This window comes from Notothenia rossii (genome assembly GCF_949606895.1).
Source record: "Notothenia rossii genome assembly, chromosome: 8".
In the NCBI taxonomy this organism is placed as follows: Eukaryota; Metazoa; Chordata; class Actinopteri; order Perciformes; family Nototheniidae; genus Notothenia; species Notothenia rossii.
The window spans coordinates 15,595,404-15,613,734 of record NC_136906.1 but is presented as its reverse complement, the minus strand read 5'-3'; the positions used below and the strand labels follow the sequence as shown (position 1 = coordinate 15,613,734).

Below are 18,331 nucleotides of genomic sequence, written 5' to 3'. Positions count from 1 at the left end.
CGAAGCATGGTTTGATATTAACTTAATTCTGCATGTCAACATTGATATCTAAACTGGTAGCTGTTTTCACTATAAATATCAAAGATCCTCTGTTGATCAAAGACTACCACATCAGGTCTGGTTGGTGCGTCAGAACTACACATATGACGCAAGAGTCAAATACTTTATAAAAAAAAGCAAAAAGGCCCAGAGATTTCAGCTTCGATAACAGCTACACCAAATGTATATCTCCAGCGGGGCTTTGGTTCAGCTGCATGAATCATGGTTAATTTATGTAGTAGTAGTGTATGAATCATATTTCTAGCCCTGTGATGGGAGACTTACACATCTACCTGGAGTCAGATGACAAAAAACAACACTTCAATTAAGATGAATCAGCATAGCCTTTTGTAGGCATGGAGAACTGCTTAGGAAATTGTGAATAAGAGTAAATCAGTTGATATACACAAAGATAGCTCAGAGTTATAGTTAGAAGACATTGCTGATTTCCCTTATGGTAAAAAAGGCAACAATTAGGTATTTGGAGGGAAAAGCAACATTTAGAAAAGTGACATTAAGATTTTTAATTGACTGTGTTTGAGCCGCTAATATCTGATTGTGAGTCAGATGACAGAGTTGGGGGCTTCCTGGCTTCTCATTTTGAGAGCTGAAGGGCTGATCCAGGGTCAGCTAGGGCCAAGTAGACAAAAGCACAAGGCCAGTTCTCTACAACCACCAAGCAAGCAACACATGCACACATACAAACATTTATACTTGGACATATAGTACTTTACATACTGTATACACACATCCACTCACAAACACATGCCCTCATCCAGATGCAAATGTACAAATGCTAGGAGAGAACTCACAGATCGACATTAATACATACAGACAAAGCCTCCCCAAATATGCAGGCATTGGAAAAGAGACACACTTACACACACACACACACACACATGGCACAACCTCTCATTCTCTGCCCCTTTCTTAAGCCGCCCCGAAGTGTATTTCTGTTGCACATAAAACTGCCGAGCCACAGAGAAACGTCGTCATGCTGTATTGAGGTCAAGAGGATTGAGCCAGAAAACCTGGCCATTGTCAGTAGTAAAGTGACTCAGTAAACTGCAGTGTTGCTTCAGCCCCTTTACTGCTGATTAATGACCCTGGGTGGAGGAAAGGAGCAGGACTCCTCTCATCACTAAGCGACTCTGGGCTTTGCTAATTGGCCTAGTTGATCCACACGCCAGCATTCAAGCCTGTGTTGAGCGATTTGTCAGCCTGTCGAGGGCATGGCTCGTACCATTTGGAGCTGAATTAGGCAGAGAAAAGATTAAGGCAGCAGCTGGGGCAAAATGGCATTCTGTGCTTTCTGCAAGATGGTTTCAATTAGCACCTGCTCCCTCCCACACCACCCCGTGTTTTCTTATTCTGTTTCATGTTTTTTATCATTGACTTTTTTTCCTTTTCAGTTTCAACAAAAAGGGATTTTTTCTGTCCAGCTAGTTAAATGGCTTTAAGCATAGCAAGTTTAGACGGTTCGTCTTGTTGGAAATTAAGACTTGCATGAATGCTTGAAGCCCTTTTCGACACCTACAACATCCATTAATAACAACGACACAGCTATAAACACATGACAATCACATAACTAGATGAAATGATCACATTCAACTGGACTTAATTCGTTCTGCTGTAACTTTAATAATTTGCTTCACTCCAAACACTCTCTAGGCCACCTTTTAGACGGCAGGCAGCCTCAAACTAAAAAGTCAGGTGCTTGCGGAAGCAAGTTTTAGCTTTTACTGACTGAACTATGATGTGGTTCTAAAGAACAAAAATAAGAAAAACTCTAATGTGCTGTATCAGTTGGCTGCATACAGTATGGTCAACACTCTCTTTGGAGTGTATTAAATAACTTATGACCTTTTACTGTGAATACAGGACTATACGTCAGTGTAACTGGGAAAGCACAAGGCTACCGAATAACCCTATAGCTGTCTTCTCTTATGAAAAAATGACAAAGAACTCCAGTGAGCTGTATCCCTTTTATCCTGTCACACAGGTTGAATGCATGATTTAATGTTATATTAATGTCTGTATTTAAAGCTTTATAAAGCTCACAAATTCTGATTTATGTCTGCGCTTTTCTGCTAGGTTTCAAAAGAAACTCCAGGTTCTTAACTTTAGAAAGTAAAATGTTAGAGAGAAGGGATATGAAATGCATAGCTATATGTTTCGTCATGGTGTTTCAGGGTTGCAGCTCTGAATATCACATTAATTATATTTGAGAGATGTTTGCAAAAGTATCAAGAACCAAAATACTAAGAGTCTAAAGTTATGCTAGCAACCCTGTGAGGATTAGGTACAGTGAGCTTTGACCTAAATGCTAACATCAGAATGCTTGGTGGCATTTAGCAAGTACAACGTTTACTATGTTAGCCATCTTAGTTCAACAGTTTAGCATTTTATTCATTTCCTAATTATAAAGAGTGCATCTTATGAGATTGTGGTACATTTTGCTAGTTTTTGTAATCAAAGTATTGGGCAAATGTTAGATTTTGAGATATTAATTGATAAGTAAAAAGTTTAATCTGCAGATGGTACTATATGAAAGTAGTTTCATCACAAAAGCCTGCAGGGTTCATCCTCTGGGAACCATGAATGTCTTCACAAACCATAAAACAGTTCCATCGAACAGTGAACTATTTGTAGCCTGGACCACAGTGGTGAAAAGAGGGACAAAAGAGCTTGTAGGACGAGTGGTTTTAAGCATTGTATCCGTCTCTTCATTTTAACTGCGTTCTACACTGGGGTGATTTAGAGGGCCCATTGAACACATATGTGGTTAACCTCATTTTCAGATACAATTACGCCCACCACTCTCACTCCTCTCTCTGCCACTGTGTTTCTTACCAGCCGTTTCTCGCTCTCTTTCAGATAGGGGCCGCACTTTCAATCAACAGGTTCCACTGTCACAGTGTGTGAAATGTGCTATGTCCGTGCAGTCCGCCCGGGATCAAAGAGCTGTTGACACGGTCTGAACAGACTTGTCAAGGCTACCGTGTCTGTCTGACATTCAGTTTGCATTACAGAGCCAGCAAGGGTGTCACAGTGGTAATGTGCTTTTGTTATATCTGCTAGATGGAAACTGTCTGCAGTGTGTTCTGTTTCTACTACATGTGTACGGTGTGTGAGCAGGTGTGAGCCATCCTCCTGTGTGTAGCCATGTGGGGTGTAGTTGATGTATGGCTTACTATTCCTGGTCCCCAGAGCGATATGTTGGTCTTTCTACACCTGCAGAATCTAGTAATACTCATAGGCCTACATCAGTCAGTAAGAACATTAACTGAAAATGTCGCTTGTGCGGATTTGGTAATAAATTGCTCTTAGGTCACTGTTTACCTTTGTTTATGTTTAATAATTATTTTCCCAACATTGGTCCAGCACCTGCTGTCAACAGTTTTGGATAGTTTGCTCAGCATTAGCTAGCTAGACCCTATGACCATGTGAGATAAACACACACTAAAATATGTATGGAATTAAACTCAAGGTTTTAAGGAGTGTAACTAAAGTTGAAACTTTAATCAACCAATTAATTAAATGAGAGCAAATTAATCAACAATCATTCATTGAATATTTGCTTGTTGTCTCTTTGATAATTAACTGCATATCATACATTTTGGATTTGTTTTGTTTTGTTCACAATTTCCTTAAATGTTTTAGTCCAAATGACTAAATTAATTGTTAGCAAAAATGATTGTTGGTTGCAGTTGTACTCAGCAGAAATGTCTTTATGTGTTTATTCAGTTTGATTGTTATCTTACAATTCATCTTTTGAGTACATGTTTTTTTCATTAAACGTGGTTTTGTATTTCCTCGTAACTATCATATTAATGATGAGTGCTTTATTGCAGAGGGCTGACCCGACTGCCTTGTGCTCTAAGTAGGTGCAGTATGACAGCCAAATAGGACCGGTGAGTCTCTCTTGTAATTAGCTGATACTTTAGCCTTGAATGCATAGTTAAATGAAGGTAAAAGGAGACTTATCAAAGGTCAACGAGCAGTAAACTGAGCTTCACCTTCTCTTTCACTCTTTAAAAAGGCATGCCAGCAACAGTCCTCATGATCCCTTAGGATACATAACAACTGAGCTCTCTGGTTTCAGCATTAGCATTTCCTCCCTCTGGCTTGAATAGCGAACTAGAGAAATGTGTCATCATTTAGAAAATATATCACGTTTAAACTACTGGTTATAGATAGTATGAATAGATATTTAGAGGAATATAAATGTCTTAAAGTGATGACTGAAGATAAAAAGTGCATCTAATTAGGATTAATCACTTCAATAGTCAAAGTATGTTTTTATGCTTTGTTGGCCATACTGCTGTGCTCCTGAAGTAATTAAAACCTCAGGATCTATTGCTTCAATGCAGGCTTTCAAATATTACAACAACACAGTTGGTGAGAAACGCTGCCACCCCCGCAAAACCACGCATATCCTTAAGGGCAGCGAGGATAACAGTTTGAATAATGGTTTAATTCATTTAGTTATTAAGCTGTAAGCCTAATTGATAGACTGTTATAATCTAATCAAGTAATATTTTGGCTTTCACTCACTATTCTGTCGAAGCATCGTCATGAAACACATGAGAGGGAAATAAAGGAAGTTGCCAAATGTGACACACAAACAACAGAGAGCACAGAAACTAAAAAAGATTCCTCCTTGTAATTATATCCGTGGGACCCCGTAAACAATAACAGATGAAAAGATAAAATTCCTTCCATTCTACTTTACAAGATGCCAAAAAAAACATAGTAGCAAACCTCTGATTCTCCCCTGTGGTGCCTGTTGCTATATTTGCCTCGAGCAGAGCAAGGAGGCTGGGAAAGACGAGGAGGAGACCCGACCATGACACCTTCAATTAGAAACCTCGGACTTGACAGTCTCCATCTCCTGTCCTCCCTCATGTCTTCCCCCACAAGTGTGAATAAGGGGAGAGTATTGATGCACTGGTGATTGTCTATGCATGCATTCACAACAAAAACAGGCTATAAAAGAAAAGGTTTGCATGTTCATTAATGTGTTCAGAAACATAGCTACATCTGCAAAACAACCTTGCTTCCATACAAGCTTTAAATAACATCTGAAAGAGAGTTCACAGTAACCAGTAGTTCACCTCCAAAGCAGCTTCTAGTCTATTACCAGCCTCCTAGAAACACAGGCATCTGAAGTCACACTTAACTATTGTGTGTGTGAGAGAGGTCTTCACTGTTTGTGTTTAATCACCTTTAATGTCTGCCTAGAGTATTTCCAGGAAATATTAACAGCATCAAGTCTCAGTTATTATCACAGTAGTTCATTAGCTGGCAGTAGCAGATGACATTAATGCATATATTTTGCTGCGTAACGGGCTTTTATGCATCGGGGATATAACAAATCATGCATATTTTCCATAAATATGAAATCTACTTTAGATGTGGTGAACCTATTTATAGTTAATCTAAGTCCACATACAAGATAAGTGAAAAAACATACATTAAAGACACATTTTGAGGAGAAAATGCATCATATAAAAATAGCTAGAGCTAGTTGGGTATAAAGAGAATAAACTCAGTTTTTCCCAGAATAATTTAGCTCATTCTAACTCGTTCTTAGAAGCTAAATGTTGGATTATTGTAGATAAAAAAAGCAAAGACAATTCCTACTGGAATTCACATGGTTTAATGTTGTTAAGCTGCCTTTAAATTACATGATTTTAAGATTAAATCATTAAACTATTTAACTGGTTCACATGAATAAGACATAGGCTAAATGTGATTTCCCTACAGACCCTAAAAAGAGATTGTGATGTCCTTGACAACAATTAAAAAAACAGCATATCATTAAAGTTTTACAAGTATCTTTTCCTTTACTCAGAGCTTTCGAGCTTCAGAATCAATACCACACTCATTAACACTTCCAAAAACGTAGTGTTTTCTGTGACCTTATGCATAAGTACACATTTGAATATTTGAATTTGTTTACAGCATGAAATCTGTTTCTGGTGGTAAATTCGTTGACAGATGGACAGTCAGGTAAAAAGGGAGCGAGGTGTGAGGATGACTAAGAGCTGCCCTGCAGTCTCTTACTGAGTGACCCTCAAACTGCACAACACACAGTCACACACACACTCACACACGCACTGCACCCCAGGAGCAGGAAGGAACACACGCTACAGAAAACTGGCACACACATCTTTCTAACTCTCTGCCTCTCCCTCTCTCTCCCCTTGTCTCCCTGCATCTTTGTCCTTGCATGGAAATAGCACAAATATTACTGTGAGGCTGGGAAAGTCCAATCTGTCCATCTCAGCCACTCATTCTCTGATTTTCCTTATAGTTGCATTCGTCTCTCTTCACCCTACGACTTGTTTTTATTTACAGAAGGCTACAGCTCAAGTATTAAGGTGTCATCTTTATAAATGGACTCGAAATAACTTAATTAAATAAATTGTTGCTTTTTTTTTTACGTTCTATAGACAACGTGTTTTAATGAAAAACAAAAGAAGGGCTTTTTTTTTTTGATGCTACAATTGAACACTGCAGAGTTTGTTTTTCTAAACATATTTTAAGATAAAAATGGATCATGGCGGCCACCTGTAATGTGTGATAAATAGAACACATAGTTCTTCTAAAAGCAAAGCTGTGATGACACTATATTATGGTTATTGATTTTCATTCTACTATGACCTTCCCAGAGGAATCTACAGCACGTATGTACGCATGCAGAGTATATTAAATCTTTGAGAGGAGAAGGCCTACTAAATGGAAACCCATCTTAGATTTGGCTTTTTGGTCATTGGTACCTGGAGCATCATACCTGAAGACTCTGCACTGTTACATCCATGCCATAAATCACACACCCAGCGAGCTCAGAATCCTCCTTAGTGCACATTGTGCTCACCTTATGTGGGTCAAGGCTGATACCTCTGACTTAAACCATTCCTAAAATAGCCGTGGGTGTAATCATCGCAGAATTCATTAAACACAGCTGGAGTGTGTGACACGAAGTGTGGTGAGCACTCATGCTCTAAATTCCCCCGAGGAGAATGGTGCAGTGTAACACAAAAATACACACTTATATCATAGATCCATTAACCTTGAGTTTGAGACAAGAAGTTACACGAAACATATTTCATACTGTCATGGCAACCGATGGTTTAAACAACCAATAGGGATAAATATCTGACACTGGAAAGCAGGTCTTCTAATCTGTGCTGTGATAAAAATCTTAGGTGAACTATGTATTAGGAGTAAAGGTTTAACATGCTGTCAACTTTGCTGAGAGCACAGGCTTAAGAAAAATGTTCCCTTAAAATATGTTGTACTATCAGCTCACTGTGTCAGCATGTACATAGGTCAATTTGAATCCAAGATAAATACGGCGACAAACTGTTTATAATAAATATAGTCACTAAAATGTGTTATCACTGCCATTAAAAATGTTCAAATAGGGTAAAATGGGCCATTGCAACTACCTGGGCATTGCTCAAATGAAACTTAACAGGCATAGTTTTAAACATGTCCTTATATGTAAGTTTAAACTTCAACTTCAGCTTGTTTTAGGTTTATGGTTTGGATTAGTCAGTAAGGACTATTTGTTCTGTACCTTTAGATAATCAGAGTCTTGATTTCACAAGTGAACACCGGTCTCTAGAGTAAAAGTCCTGTGTTTATGAACAAATCCATACACGATGACCTCACCCCTATATGCAATTTGTCGTCCTTTATACAAAGACCTCATCATTTCCAACTAATAATAACTACAGCCAAAGAGGTTAGCGTTTTCTTGAATTTGTATGGATGACCAACCTTATGAGTAGATGATAAAAGCTTCTGAATCGTCTTGAAGGTAGAGCAGGCTCCTTCTAAACCACGCTAATAACTACTGCTCTTTAATGGACCGATTGCAACAGATGCTCAAACAGTGTGATATAAGGTTGTCAACATGTTTGAGGTAACTCTCCAGCTGCTAGTTGTTGCATCATGTAACAAGTCATGGCTCTCTCTCTGTTCTTATTGCCTTTATAATAAAACAAAAATGATTAAATCACATTGCTGTGACTTCTCACGTTTTCTGGTTTATGCACACCAAAAACAAAGCAAACACATTTTCGAGGGTAGCATCACCCATCCTTCCAGTAACTCCATGGTTCTCTCTGTCCCAACATATTTCCTCCCTCCAAGCCCTCCATCTGCTCCTATCGCCTTTGTTTGTTAAAACACAGATTATGTGGGAACAGCATGTCATCTCATGACACTGCATTGTGTCTCAGCAAAAACACACAGCAGCTCCCATGACAATTAACTTCCCACTCTCTGCTGAGTAATGCTGCCAAGCCTCCAAAAAGACCCCTTTTAATGTCACCAGATGACATTGTGTTATGCAAGCACAACATTGTGACATGATCTGCTAAGACAGAAAATATTGCACTTGTGGCGGTCACTGCTGCACCGACAATGGGGGAAAAGTCTGTCGTGAGTTGGCTATGAAATGGTCTGGAACCACCTGCTTATTTTAAATCAGCTGTGTGGGAACATTTCGATTCCCTGTGGACTTCAGTAACGATGGAGTGCGAGTGGTGGATCGGACAAGGAAGGTTAGTCGGCGTTGACAGCGGTGCGGTATCCTAATGGTAACGCATGCCAAACATGCTAAATCATATCAGAAGGCATCAGCCAGATTTGCCAATCACGGAGCCCGGCAAAAGACAACAGCAGTTCAACAGCTTATCCCCGCTGTTTTTAAGAAGCCAATAGACATGAAAGCCGAGAGACCAAAAGAAATAACGAAAGCTATTGGCATATATATTTCAATTGCTATGCTTTTTTTTTTTAAACGTTAATTATTCAAAATATTAGAGTTCCTTATTTTTATACTGAAACTTACACTACTGTTAAAAAATAAATAAGAACAAACCTGGAATTATGCATTTGGGACTTTTCTTTTTCTTGTTGTACCGAACAAGTACCAAACCGTTACACCCCTAACTGAGACCCATTCTATTAGTATAATAGGAAGCTGAGGAAGTGGTGCCAAGTCCCAGTCTTATGATATGGGTTAAAGGGTCAAGCTCAGCAATGGTTGGTGAGCAGAAATGTGGCAATGAGGGCTTTGTACTGTAACTATGGTAACCCTGGAACACCATGCTGGCAGAAAATTTGCCATTAAATATGAAGAAAATTATGAAGAGAAGTATGCTGTTATGTCCTCATAACAATGCATTTTTCTGGGGGCTCCCCCAAGCACTCCGAGCATTTTTTGTTGTTTTTATGATAACATCTCAGATTTTGGATACTGAAAATATCGTGGTTTTCTTTTCCTGGTTTTGATTGATAAATTATAGTCAAAATATTTAGATTGATGTATTTATCAAAGTTGCCTTTACCCACTTAGTCAAAAATATCCACATAACTGCTCATTGTGTAAATATTTTTGTGATACATCTATGGCCATGTCTACATTATTTTCACAATATTTCTTTAACAATATTGGAATATATGATTTTTTCACATCACCCAGCCCTAGTAGTGGTCCCCAATAACAGCACGATAGACATAGATCCGCAGAAATGACAACGAAAAAAACCCTAGCTATATTTTGGTGTGTGTTTAAAGTTGTAATTTAGATGAAGAATTTTTGCCTCTTCACACTGGAAAAACGTTAACAGAACCCAATATGAAGATGTCATGGCAAACGCAAGGACTTACAGCGAACCTTCCACAAAAACGCATCTACAAACATCCCAAGCAAACATCTCCTCTCCACTTCCCACCACCGTCATCAATTCCCTAATCCTCCTTTCTCCTCCTTATCTCCTCTTTACAGTGAGGAGTTTTAAATGAGAGCACAGTCTAGCACCTAGACTGTGAAATCCCCTTATATTGACACATAGCAAGGTCTTGTGTTGCTCTGTCTTTAGGGAGTGCTAGCTGGCACACACAACAAAAACCCTTTAGGGCACGGGCTGTTAAGGTTCTACAATTCAATTCGACAGGCCACCAATGCAGACAAAAAAGAGCAAGAGTCAATACTTCTTGACAGGTTGCGACACTGGTGGCTGGTAAAGCTCACAGGCAGGGCTGAGAAACTCCTGACATTTAAAACAGTATTTAATCTATACTGAATAAACTGGGAATCCTTCTTGTGGTTTGCATATTTGTGGTTTCAAAATGCAACCTGATAACATTAAAACACAAAAGAGGAGCTGTGAACATATAACAAAATGGAGATGGTACATTGTGTTGCTATGAGGATTGAGGAGTGGAGGGAGAAGAAAGGGATTCAGAGAAGAGGAGGGGGCAACAGTCTATAGTATAAAGGGACATTTTGAAAGTGGAGCAGAGGCAAGCAGAGGCAGAATTACACATAATTATCCTGGCCAGCTAAGCTTCCACTCTTTGTGGAATAAATGTCGTTCAGCAGGGAGAGGGTTTTTTATGTATATAAAGTGTCCGTGATTTCTCTACATTCAACCAGCCTATATAAATGAGTCCCTCCCAAGCTGACATGCACAGTATACGATTTAATGCTATAAGCTTGATACTGTACGTTTCAATAGATATCCACAATTAAGTTTATGGGAAACTTAAAGGATTGCTGCAGGACTTTAAAATCAATCATGTAGTTTTGATGTTTTGCTCTTACTGTACTGAGACTGATTCAAAATACATTATAGGGATCTGCTACGAATAAAGCATGATTAAGCATTTGATTTTCTCGTTTTTTCACGTTCTGAACCTCATGTTGGCTGTAATTACCTTTGGATTATCATTTGAAATACTTTTCTGATAGTTCAAGGTTTGAGTTTTAATCGAATTTAGTGACTTCCATTCAGGATTAATGAGATTTAACTTTATCATATTTTAACTTATTATAAGTGATTTAATAATATAGAGCAATGCTTTAAAATAATAATATTTCCAACTAATGTGGCAGGTTGAAAACTGCAGAGAGAAAACACCCACAATGTGGGCAGGAGATTCATCATTTTCCCAAAAAAAAGCAACAAGGCATAGATCTTAGAAGGATTTAATTAAACATATCAAAGCTATATTTACACTCAAAGCACGGCGTCACTTGAAAGGAGCAGTTGCATAATTTCTTGTTTGGGGTTTCCCATGAGGAGTTACCCGGCTTTTACTCTAATGTGTTCAAACCCCCACACTTCTGCTCACTGATTGGTTAATGAGGTCCACTGTTGCATTCTGAGCGGAGGACGTGATTGGCTCAACACCTACACTGCCATTAGGGCTCAGTGACAATCTATTTGGAGACATGTGTCAGCCATCGTCATGCTAACTGACACATACATGATGTCACCCACAGGGGTAACAAATGTCCCAGAGAGTGGTGAGCAGCTTACCCCCACACCATCATCTCTGCGCATGATAAAGATCTCATCGTAATCACTTGAGAAGAAGTAAATACTCACTGGGTTGGAAACGAGAGTAGGCATATTGGCTGCATTAGGTATGCAAATATATTTCGAAAAACAACAACAGACTAGGCTGGTTGCAGTAACGGAGATGTCACCATGGAAGCAGAGAGCGGACTTAAGAAGAACACCAAACAACATGGAGATGGTTCAGGCATAGGGAGCAAACAGACAGCAAACATTTTGCCCTCTGAAATGTCTTCAAGCTAAATACTGGATGTCTACAAAGGGAGATGTTTAGTTAGGAGAAAACAATTATTATATGCACTGTCAAGGACTACAGAACAATTTATCTTCACTTGCACCCATTGGGTTATTAAAAAACACAATTAATAAAACATACCTTTTCTATGATCTACTCCAGTGTCCCTGTGTTATCTCTTTCTATACCGTATATACAAGGACATGTCAAGAAACATAGGAGTGTCTAAACCTCTCTTTTTCCTGCTAAAAAATACACTCTTCTAAAAAAGGCCAAAGTATGACTTAGGGCTTCAAGTAGGATGTCAACTGGCAAACATGTAGTTTTTATATCCAAACACAGCGTGGTTGTTTTCTAATGTGTTTATTACTCCCTCATTATCTTCCTGCTGATCTAACCAACATGCGTGGAGGAGGTGTGTAGTGCAGGCCTACAGTCAATTTAGACTCTGTATTCGCTGCATGATCTGAAATCACTTAAACCTTGACTTAAAACTCTCACATTAATTAAGATAACGGAAATGTAACCTACATTTTACTGACTTTAAAGGGATTTGTCTTAAAACATAATAGACTGAAGGGACATACATTTTCCTCTGACGTGGGTAGACACCAACTGTTGGAGCTATATATCTCTTTATATTATTTAATAGTTTAACATTTATTTTCTTGCTGTTTATTATTATCATTTATTTATATGTATTCTTAGTTAGCTTCATAAGTTAAAGTAGTTTCTATGCTTTTATTTTGAAGGCATGTTTTGGGCACTGGGTGATTAGAGCACCTGGTGTAATTGTATATATTGGAGACAGGTGGGTGGTGGGTGCCAGATCACTAGTAGGCAAAAGGTTTTTTTACCAGGGTGTTTCAAGCCAGCAAAAGGAAAGCCATAGGAAAGGCTTAAGGAAAAGGGATATAGGAAACCTGTTCGTTGTACTTTTGTTATTGGAATAAATTGCACAAATGGAGAATCTTGTCTGGACCTGGATCATTGCCCTGCGTAAGATCCGCCAACTAGTGCCTCAGCGGCTGTATTATTTTAAGTTAATTATCTGTTTTAGTTCTATATGATTTTGGCCGCTACACCAACAAAAAGCTAACATTTAGTGATAGTAGATTAATATTCATCATGAAACATGACTCGACATAATGAAATGTTGCTTCTGGATGTGTAAATAGGCAGTTTGCTGTCAAGTTCACCATATCAGTACAATGCTCACAACCTTACTGCTGTTGCCAGACAAAAAGTATTCTATAACTGGCTTAAGTAAATCTGATTTTCAGCATACCCTACAAACTTGGCCACATTTTACAACCTGTTTTGTCATCACTTAGACATAATACCCTCAACTGTTTTCACTCTGCTCTCTTTTATCTGCTCTGAGTAATCAAACTGTTTACTTTATCTTTGCCAAAACTCTGCAGCAAGAAGCCAGAATGTGTAAAAGGCCTCTTTGACTTCATCATCCATCACACTGTCACACTTGCGCCCATTCAATAGCAAATCCTCCTGTGTTTATGTAGTCTTATATGTATGGGTTCACCTTTTCCTGATCCTCAGCTTCTTTCCACACTCTCTACTTTGTTATATCCTCTAATTTGTCTTTTTTTCTACTCCCAACCGCCTCTCCCTCCATCTCTTGGCTTTCTAGTGTCCAGACGTATAGCTCTCCTTGCAGCTATGGCTTCTCAACTCTCCAGATGGCACAGTCATTTCCACAGACGCTCCATTTCAAAGGCTAGTGAGGAGGGGAAGGAAGGGGGGGAGAGCAGAGCATCCAACATGGTGGCAAACGATCCAATGCTGAAACACACTCACTCACACTCTCTCACACCACTTGTTCTGTGACATAAAGGAATGGTTTTCCTGTGGGAATTAACAAGTCAAACTTGAAATGTAATTAAAATATATTTGTGTCAACTCATATTTGGATTTGACTCCAGTGTTCATGTGTTATCCTTTCTGATGTCAAAAAAGGAATTAAAATAGGACTTACACATGGAGCTAGAAGTGCTGAACGCCTCCATCTATCTGCCGTGCATAATTGCAACACAACAACCTATAATTTATTTCTGCATCCTTTGACTCAATGAAAACACTCATCAATCACTCTGGGGATTCCTAAAAGGTGGGTTTGCGGTGAGATGTGGTGGTTCCATTGTGAATATTTTCCAATTTTGAGAAATGGGGAGAAAATCATGACATCTATTAACCTAATACATACGTTGTACATGCGGCTAATCATCTCACTTTTACAAATAACGTGCAGACAATAATTTCAATATTTATATTGTAATAGTTTTAGGAAAAAAAAGGTAATTCTGCAGTGGCAAGGGGCACATACATGCGTTGAAACCATAGGTTGAAACATTTTAAGTTCAATTAGCATTCTTCACAAGAAGTCATGGTTAACTTTTTTTAAATATGGCTTCTAATCTTAATTAATTAAATGAATATAACATTTACTTCTTAATAAGATTTAGGATAAACAGACTTTTTTGTGTTCCCTTTTTCAAACAGTATATGCACAATTTGTTCAAAAAAAAGTACAAGCAACACACAATGAGAGTGAGTGGGACTAAAGAAAATACTGTATAATATGCACAGCGTGAGGGAGGAAAGGAAAGGGTAGTGACGTCCAAGTTGATTATGAGATTGTAATGGGTGTATGGGATTTAACTCAGCATGTCCATATGACAGGATGTATCACTTTTGCATATTCTCCACAGTGAACCATGTCACAGCCAAAGAAAACACTGCATGCATATCAAATGTACACACTAACCAATGTTCTGTGTACAGTGAATTGTAAGGTATACTTTTTACAAGGTTCTTGATTATATTGTGGTGAGTCACAGCTTGTAGGGTCGCTACAGTGACTGAATATTAAGTAGATTACATTTAATGTACAGAAATTCTAAGAAAACTGCAGGAAATGAAAAACATCTAGCATCCTGTGTATATCCAAGAACATGTATCTTTCAGCTCGCTTCTATGATGCTTTCATGGTCAAGCTCCGCCTGTCAGACAATTAAGCCCCTGTACTCAAGAGGAATTAAAAGTGTATCGCCATTCAGAAAAAGAGGAACATGAATTGTAATCTCAAGGCAATGTTATCCCTTGTATACATGCATGAAAACCAGCGCAACGTACTTTAAAATATCCATATTAAATGTTCCCATGTAAATGTACATGGATCTGGAACATAGGGTAGACACTGTTTCAGCAGAGAGTTCATTAAAGCCACAGATCTTCTTACTGCAGCATCACTATGTTACATTGGCACGAGAACAATTCACATGCTGGTAAATTTGGTAGAAATATAGGCTAGTGTGCACAAGATGGATTCACACTAGCCTAGTGAGTTCATCATCACTGTAGTGCAGTGAGCAACAGGATTGTTTAGTAAAGTATTTATTTTCCTATTCTGCTTCTGCTCATTCCACCAATTTTGAGATACCTCCAAAATGCACATCAGCTCTAGGGACTGGGCCCTCCTGAAACTGATGATAAAGCCTTTTTCAATATCTGGTAGTTTTTACTCTAAGCTGTAAAATCTTGTCAGAGAAAGTGTGAGGAATTAGAGCCATGCATTTATTTAGGTACTTGCAAATATGCAAATATAGGAGAACAATGTAAATGTAACAAAGCTATCTGACTTCTATTAGGCATCAAACAATAAACATATAAGTTCCATAACTTTTACATTATATTTGTTGTTTTAATGTGTTTAATGTGTTAAAAGTGCCCTTGTTATGATCCAAACTGGATTTAAAGTATTTTCTTTAAAGTATATGTTTTCTGTCCCTCACTCCTAGCCCTTTCCCTTACCTTTCACTCCTGCCACAGTATTAGATGTTTAGGGGTAAATGTTATACTAGCAAAGATGTTGGCAACATGGTGTTGGTTTCAGGGAACACTGACTCCCTGTAGAAGCATTAGGTGAAAATCTACTACAAGCCTTCTGGCTGCTACAATGTTCAAATGTAAGGAAAGGTGTTTATTGAAGAAAAAAGTCTTATTCAAGAAAGCAAAACTAGAAAACGTTTCAGTATAACAGAGTTTGAAAGGATAACTTTCACACTGAAACAATGGGAGGAGTTGTCCAGCTGTCACACCTGTTCATGGTTTGGTCTCTGATTGCCCTGGGACCAGGTGCTGCCAATGGGCTTCGTTAAGTGAACTGGATATAAAAGAGACACAGAGGACTCTCTAACCATACACAGGTTACTCTCAACTCCAGTCAAACCCAGTGAGCTGCTTGTCTCAAACCATAGCTTCTGAAGAGTAAGGTGTGCTGCTCTTCAGCTTACAGTCATGGCTCTTGGACCACTTTTCAGGTATATTTGATTGATGTTTACTTCATTTGATTCAATTATCTTGAACATATTTTAAATTGTATGTTTCTTCTTCACTTGCAGAGTTTCCTGGATTTGTCTGTTGCTGTGTGATTTCACTGTAGGGTTACCAATTTCAAGAGGTAATGTGACTTAACTCGATTGGCACATTTGGCTGAAGGAATATATTCTGTAATTTAAATTGTTACTATTACAGGGTATGGGTATCCATATTATGAAGACCCGAGTAACCAACAACCTGGTTCTGGTTCAGCCACACCTCAACTAAACACACAACGTGCTCCTGCGGTAGAGGGGCTTATTAATGGCGGCTCAACAGACTGGGGCCAGGAAAACCTTGAAAACCCACTTCAATTTCCTTTAAGCTCCAACTACCCTCTGACTGCTCCTGCAAATTCTCAGCAAAGTCCTTCTAAAAATGGTATTCCTGCTTATCCAGCTGTTGAGTTTACTCGTGAAGCCGCCTTTAAGCCTGCACCATCTTCCACATCCAATGTTGTAAAGATTCCAAGCGTTGAGTCGTGGCAGCCTAAGTCAGCAAGCAGTGGTCCTAGTTTGGCTAACCAGAACATCAACCTTGGCTCCCGTGAAAGTGGCTCAAGGAACATCCCTCATCTTGTTTTTGACGACGTCTTTCAATATCCATCTGAGAATATTGATACTTCCAATACTGCAGGAGGGTATGGTCAAGCTACGGGCCAGGGGACTTCAACAGGATCTGCTCCACCACCAAAAGGGCCCTCATTCCCCAAGAAACCAAGTTACCAACAACCTGGTTCTGGTTCAGCCACACCTCAACTAAACGCAGAACGTGCTCCTGCGGTAGAGGGGCTTATTAATGGCGGCTCAACAGAATGGGGCCAGGAAAACTTTGAAAACCTACTTCAATTTCCTTTAAGCTCCAACTACCCTCTGACTGCTCCTGCAAATTCTCAGCAAAATCCTTCTACAAATGGTATGCCTGCTTCACCAGCTGTTGTGTTTACTCGTGAAGCCGCCTTGAAGCCTGCACCATCTTCCACATCCAATGTTGTAAAGTTTCCAAGCGTTGAGTCGTGGCAGCCTAAGCCAGCAAGCAGTGGTCCTAGTTTGGCTAACCAGAACATCAACCTTGGCTCCCGTGAAAGTGGCTCAAGGAACATCCCTCATCTTGTTTTTGACGACGTCTTTCAATATCCATCTGAGAATATTGATACTTCCAATACTGCAGGAGGGTATGGTCAAGCTGCGGGCCAGGGGACTTCAACAGGATCTGCTCCACCACCAAAAGGGCCCTCATTCCCCAAGAACCCAGCAAATGAAAGGGCCCAACAGGCAAAGCTAAATTATGGAAAGATGCCAAAACCAGTTTCTAGCCCCAGAAAAGCATTGGCTCCCCAGAGAGTGAGTGAACCATTCGCTCAAAGCTATATAAGCCAGTCCAGAAACAGCTACCAGCGAGCAAAGTATCGACAATCCAACACCAGGTACTCTCCAAGGTATGTGCACAGCTTCAAACGTCATTCTCCTAAATGCCCGTTTAAACCAATGCCTGATAACTAACGTTTCCCTTTCAGGACCAAATGGTAACCAACATGGATTTTTGAATTGGAAGTTGCAGGTAAATGTTTGAGAACTTGACATTTCAAAGATGACTGTCTTTCAAATATTAACACCCGCTTTCTTGCTTGCAGAATGTGATGTCCTCCAAAAGAAACAAAATAAAACTTTTAATCTTTAAACCTTTTGCTGTGTGGCCTCTATCTCCATGTGTGATTTGATATGCAACCTCCAGTTTTTCCTCTTGAAATCACTTGACATCCTTTCAGATGGCTACATTGAGGCTAAGCCAGAGTGTATATTTAAAAAGAAAAAATATTAAACCAAGTCGACAATTTCATCAATCCGTTGCTGACCATCCCACAAACTGAAGGTGGTATGCGTAGTTTTTCGATGCACAGCAGGACACACCAGACGGTCCTTAATCTGTCCACACCTTAGTAACAATAAACTGTCATGCAGGGAAATTAATATATGAATGATCACAGGAGCCACGCTTTCTAATAACTCGTAAGACCTGCTGGTGAGCACTTTATTTTTTTTTAGCTTGATGCATGATCAACACATCTGCATTCAGGGCTTATATATATATTTAGCGATTTACAGTCTCATAAGAAATATCACATACAGTCTGACTTACATATATTAGCAGTCCAGTATCCCACATCTTTATAATGTTATCAAGAATTGCAAAAGCCATTATGCATCCATCTCTTGAAGAGAAATCTGTATATCAAGGCCTCTGGGGATGATCCCACTATATGGTACACAAAAAG

The 18,331-nt window shown here is 39.1% G+C and overlaps 2 protein-coding genes across 4 annotated transcripts in view; one reads left to right on the top strand and one right to left on the bottom strand.

The window, feature by feature from the left end:
* Positions 1-18,331, bottom strand: part of prkcab (protein kinase C, alpha, b) — a 119,169-nt gene that overhangs the window by 75,223 nt on the left and 25,615 nt on the right. The window lies entirely within an intron of this gene.
* Positions 15,860-17,737, top strand: LOC307017063 (uncharacterized protein). Of its 2 annotated transcripts, none has more exons than XM_079646496.1 (5): positions 15,860-15,998; positions 16,080-16,138; positions 16,270-17,494; positions 17,573-17,616; positions 17,690-17,737. In XM_079646496.1, exons 1-4 carry the CDS (start codon positions 15,976-15,978, stop codon positions 17,583-17,585), a joined length of 1,320 nt encoding a protein of 439 aa, XP_079502622.1. In that variant the 5' UTR covers positions 15,860-15,975; the 3' UTR covers positions 17,586-17,616; positions 17,690-17,737. The 2 variants fall into 2 exon arrangements, with proteins under 2 accessions (XP_079502622.1, XP_079502621.1); XM_079646495.1 differs by having other exon boundaries at positions 16,213-17,494.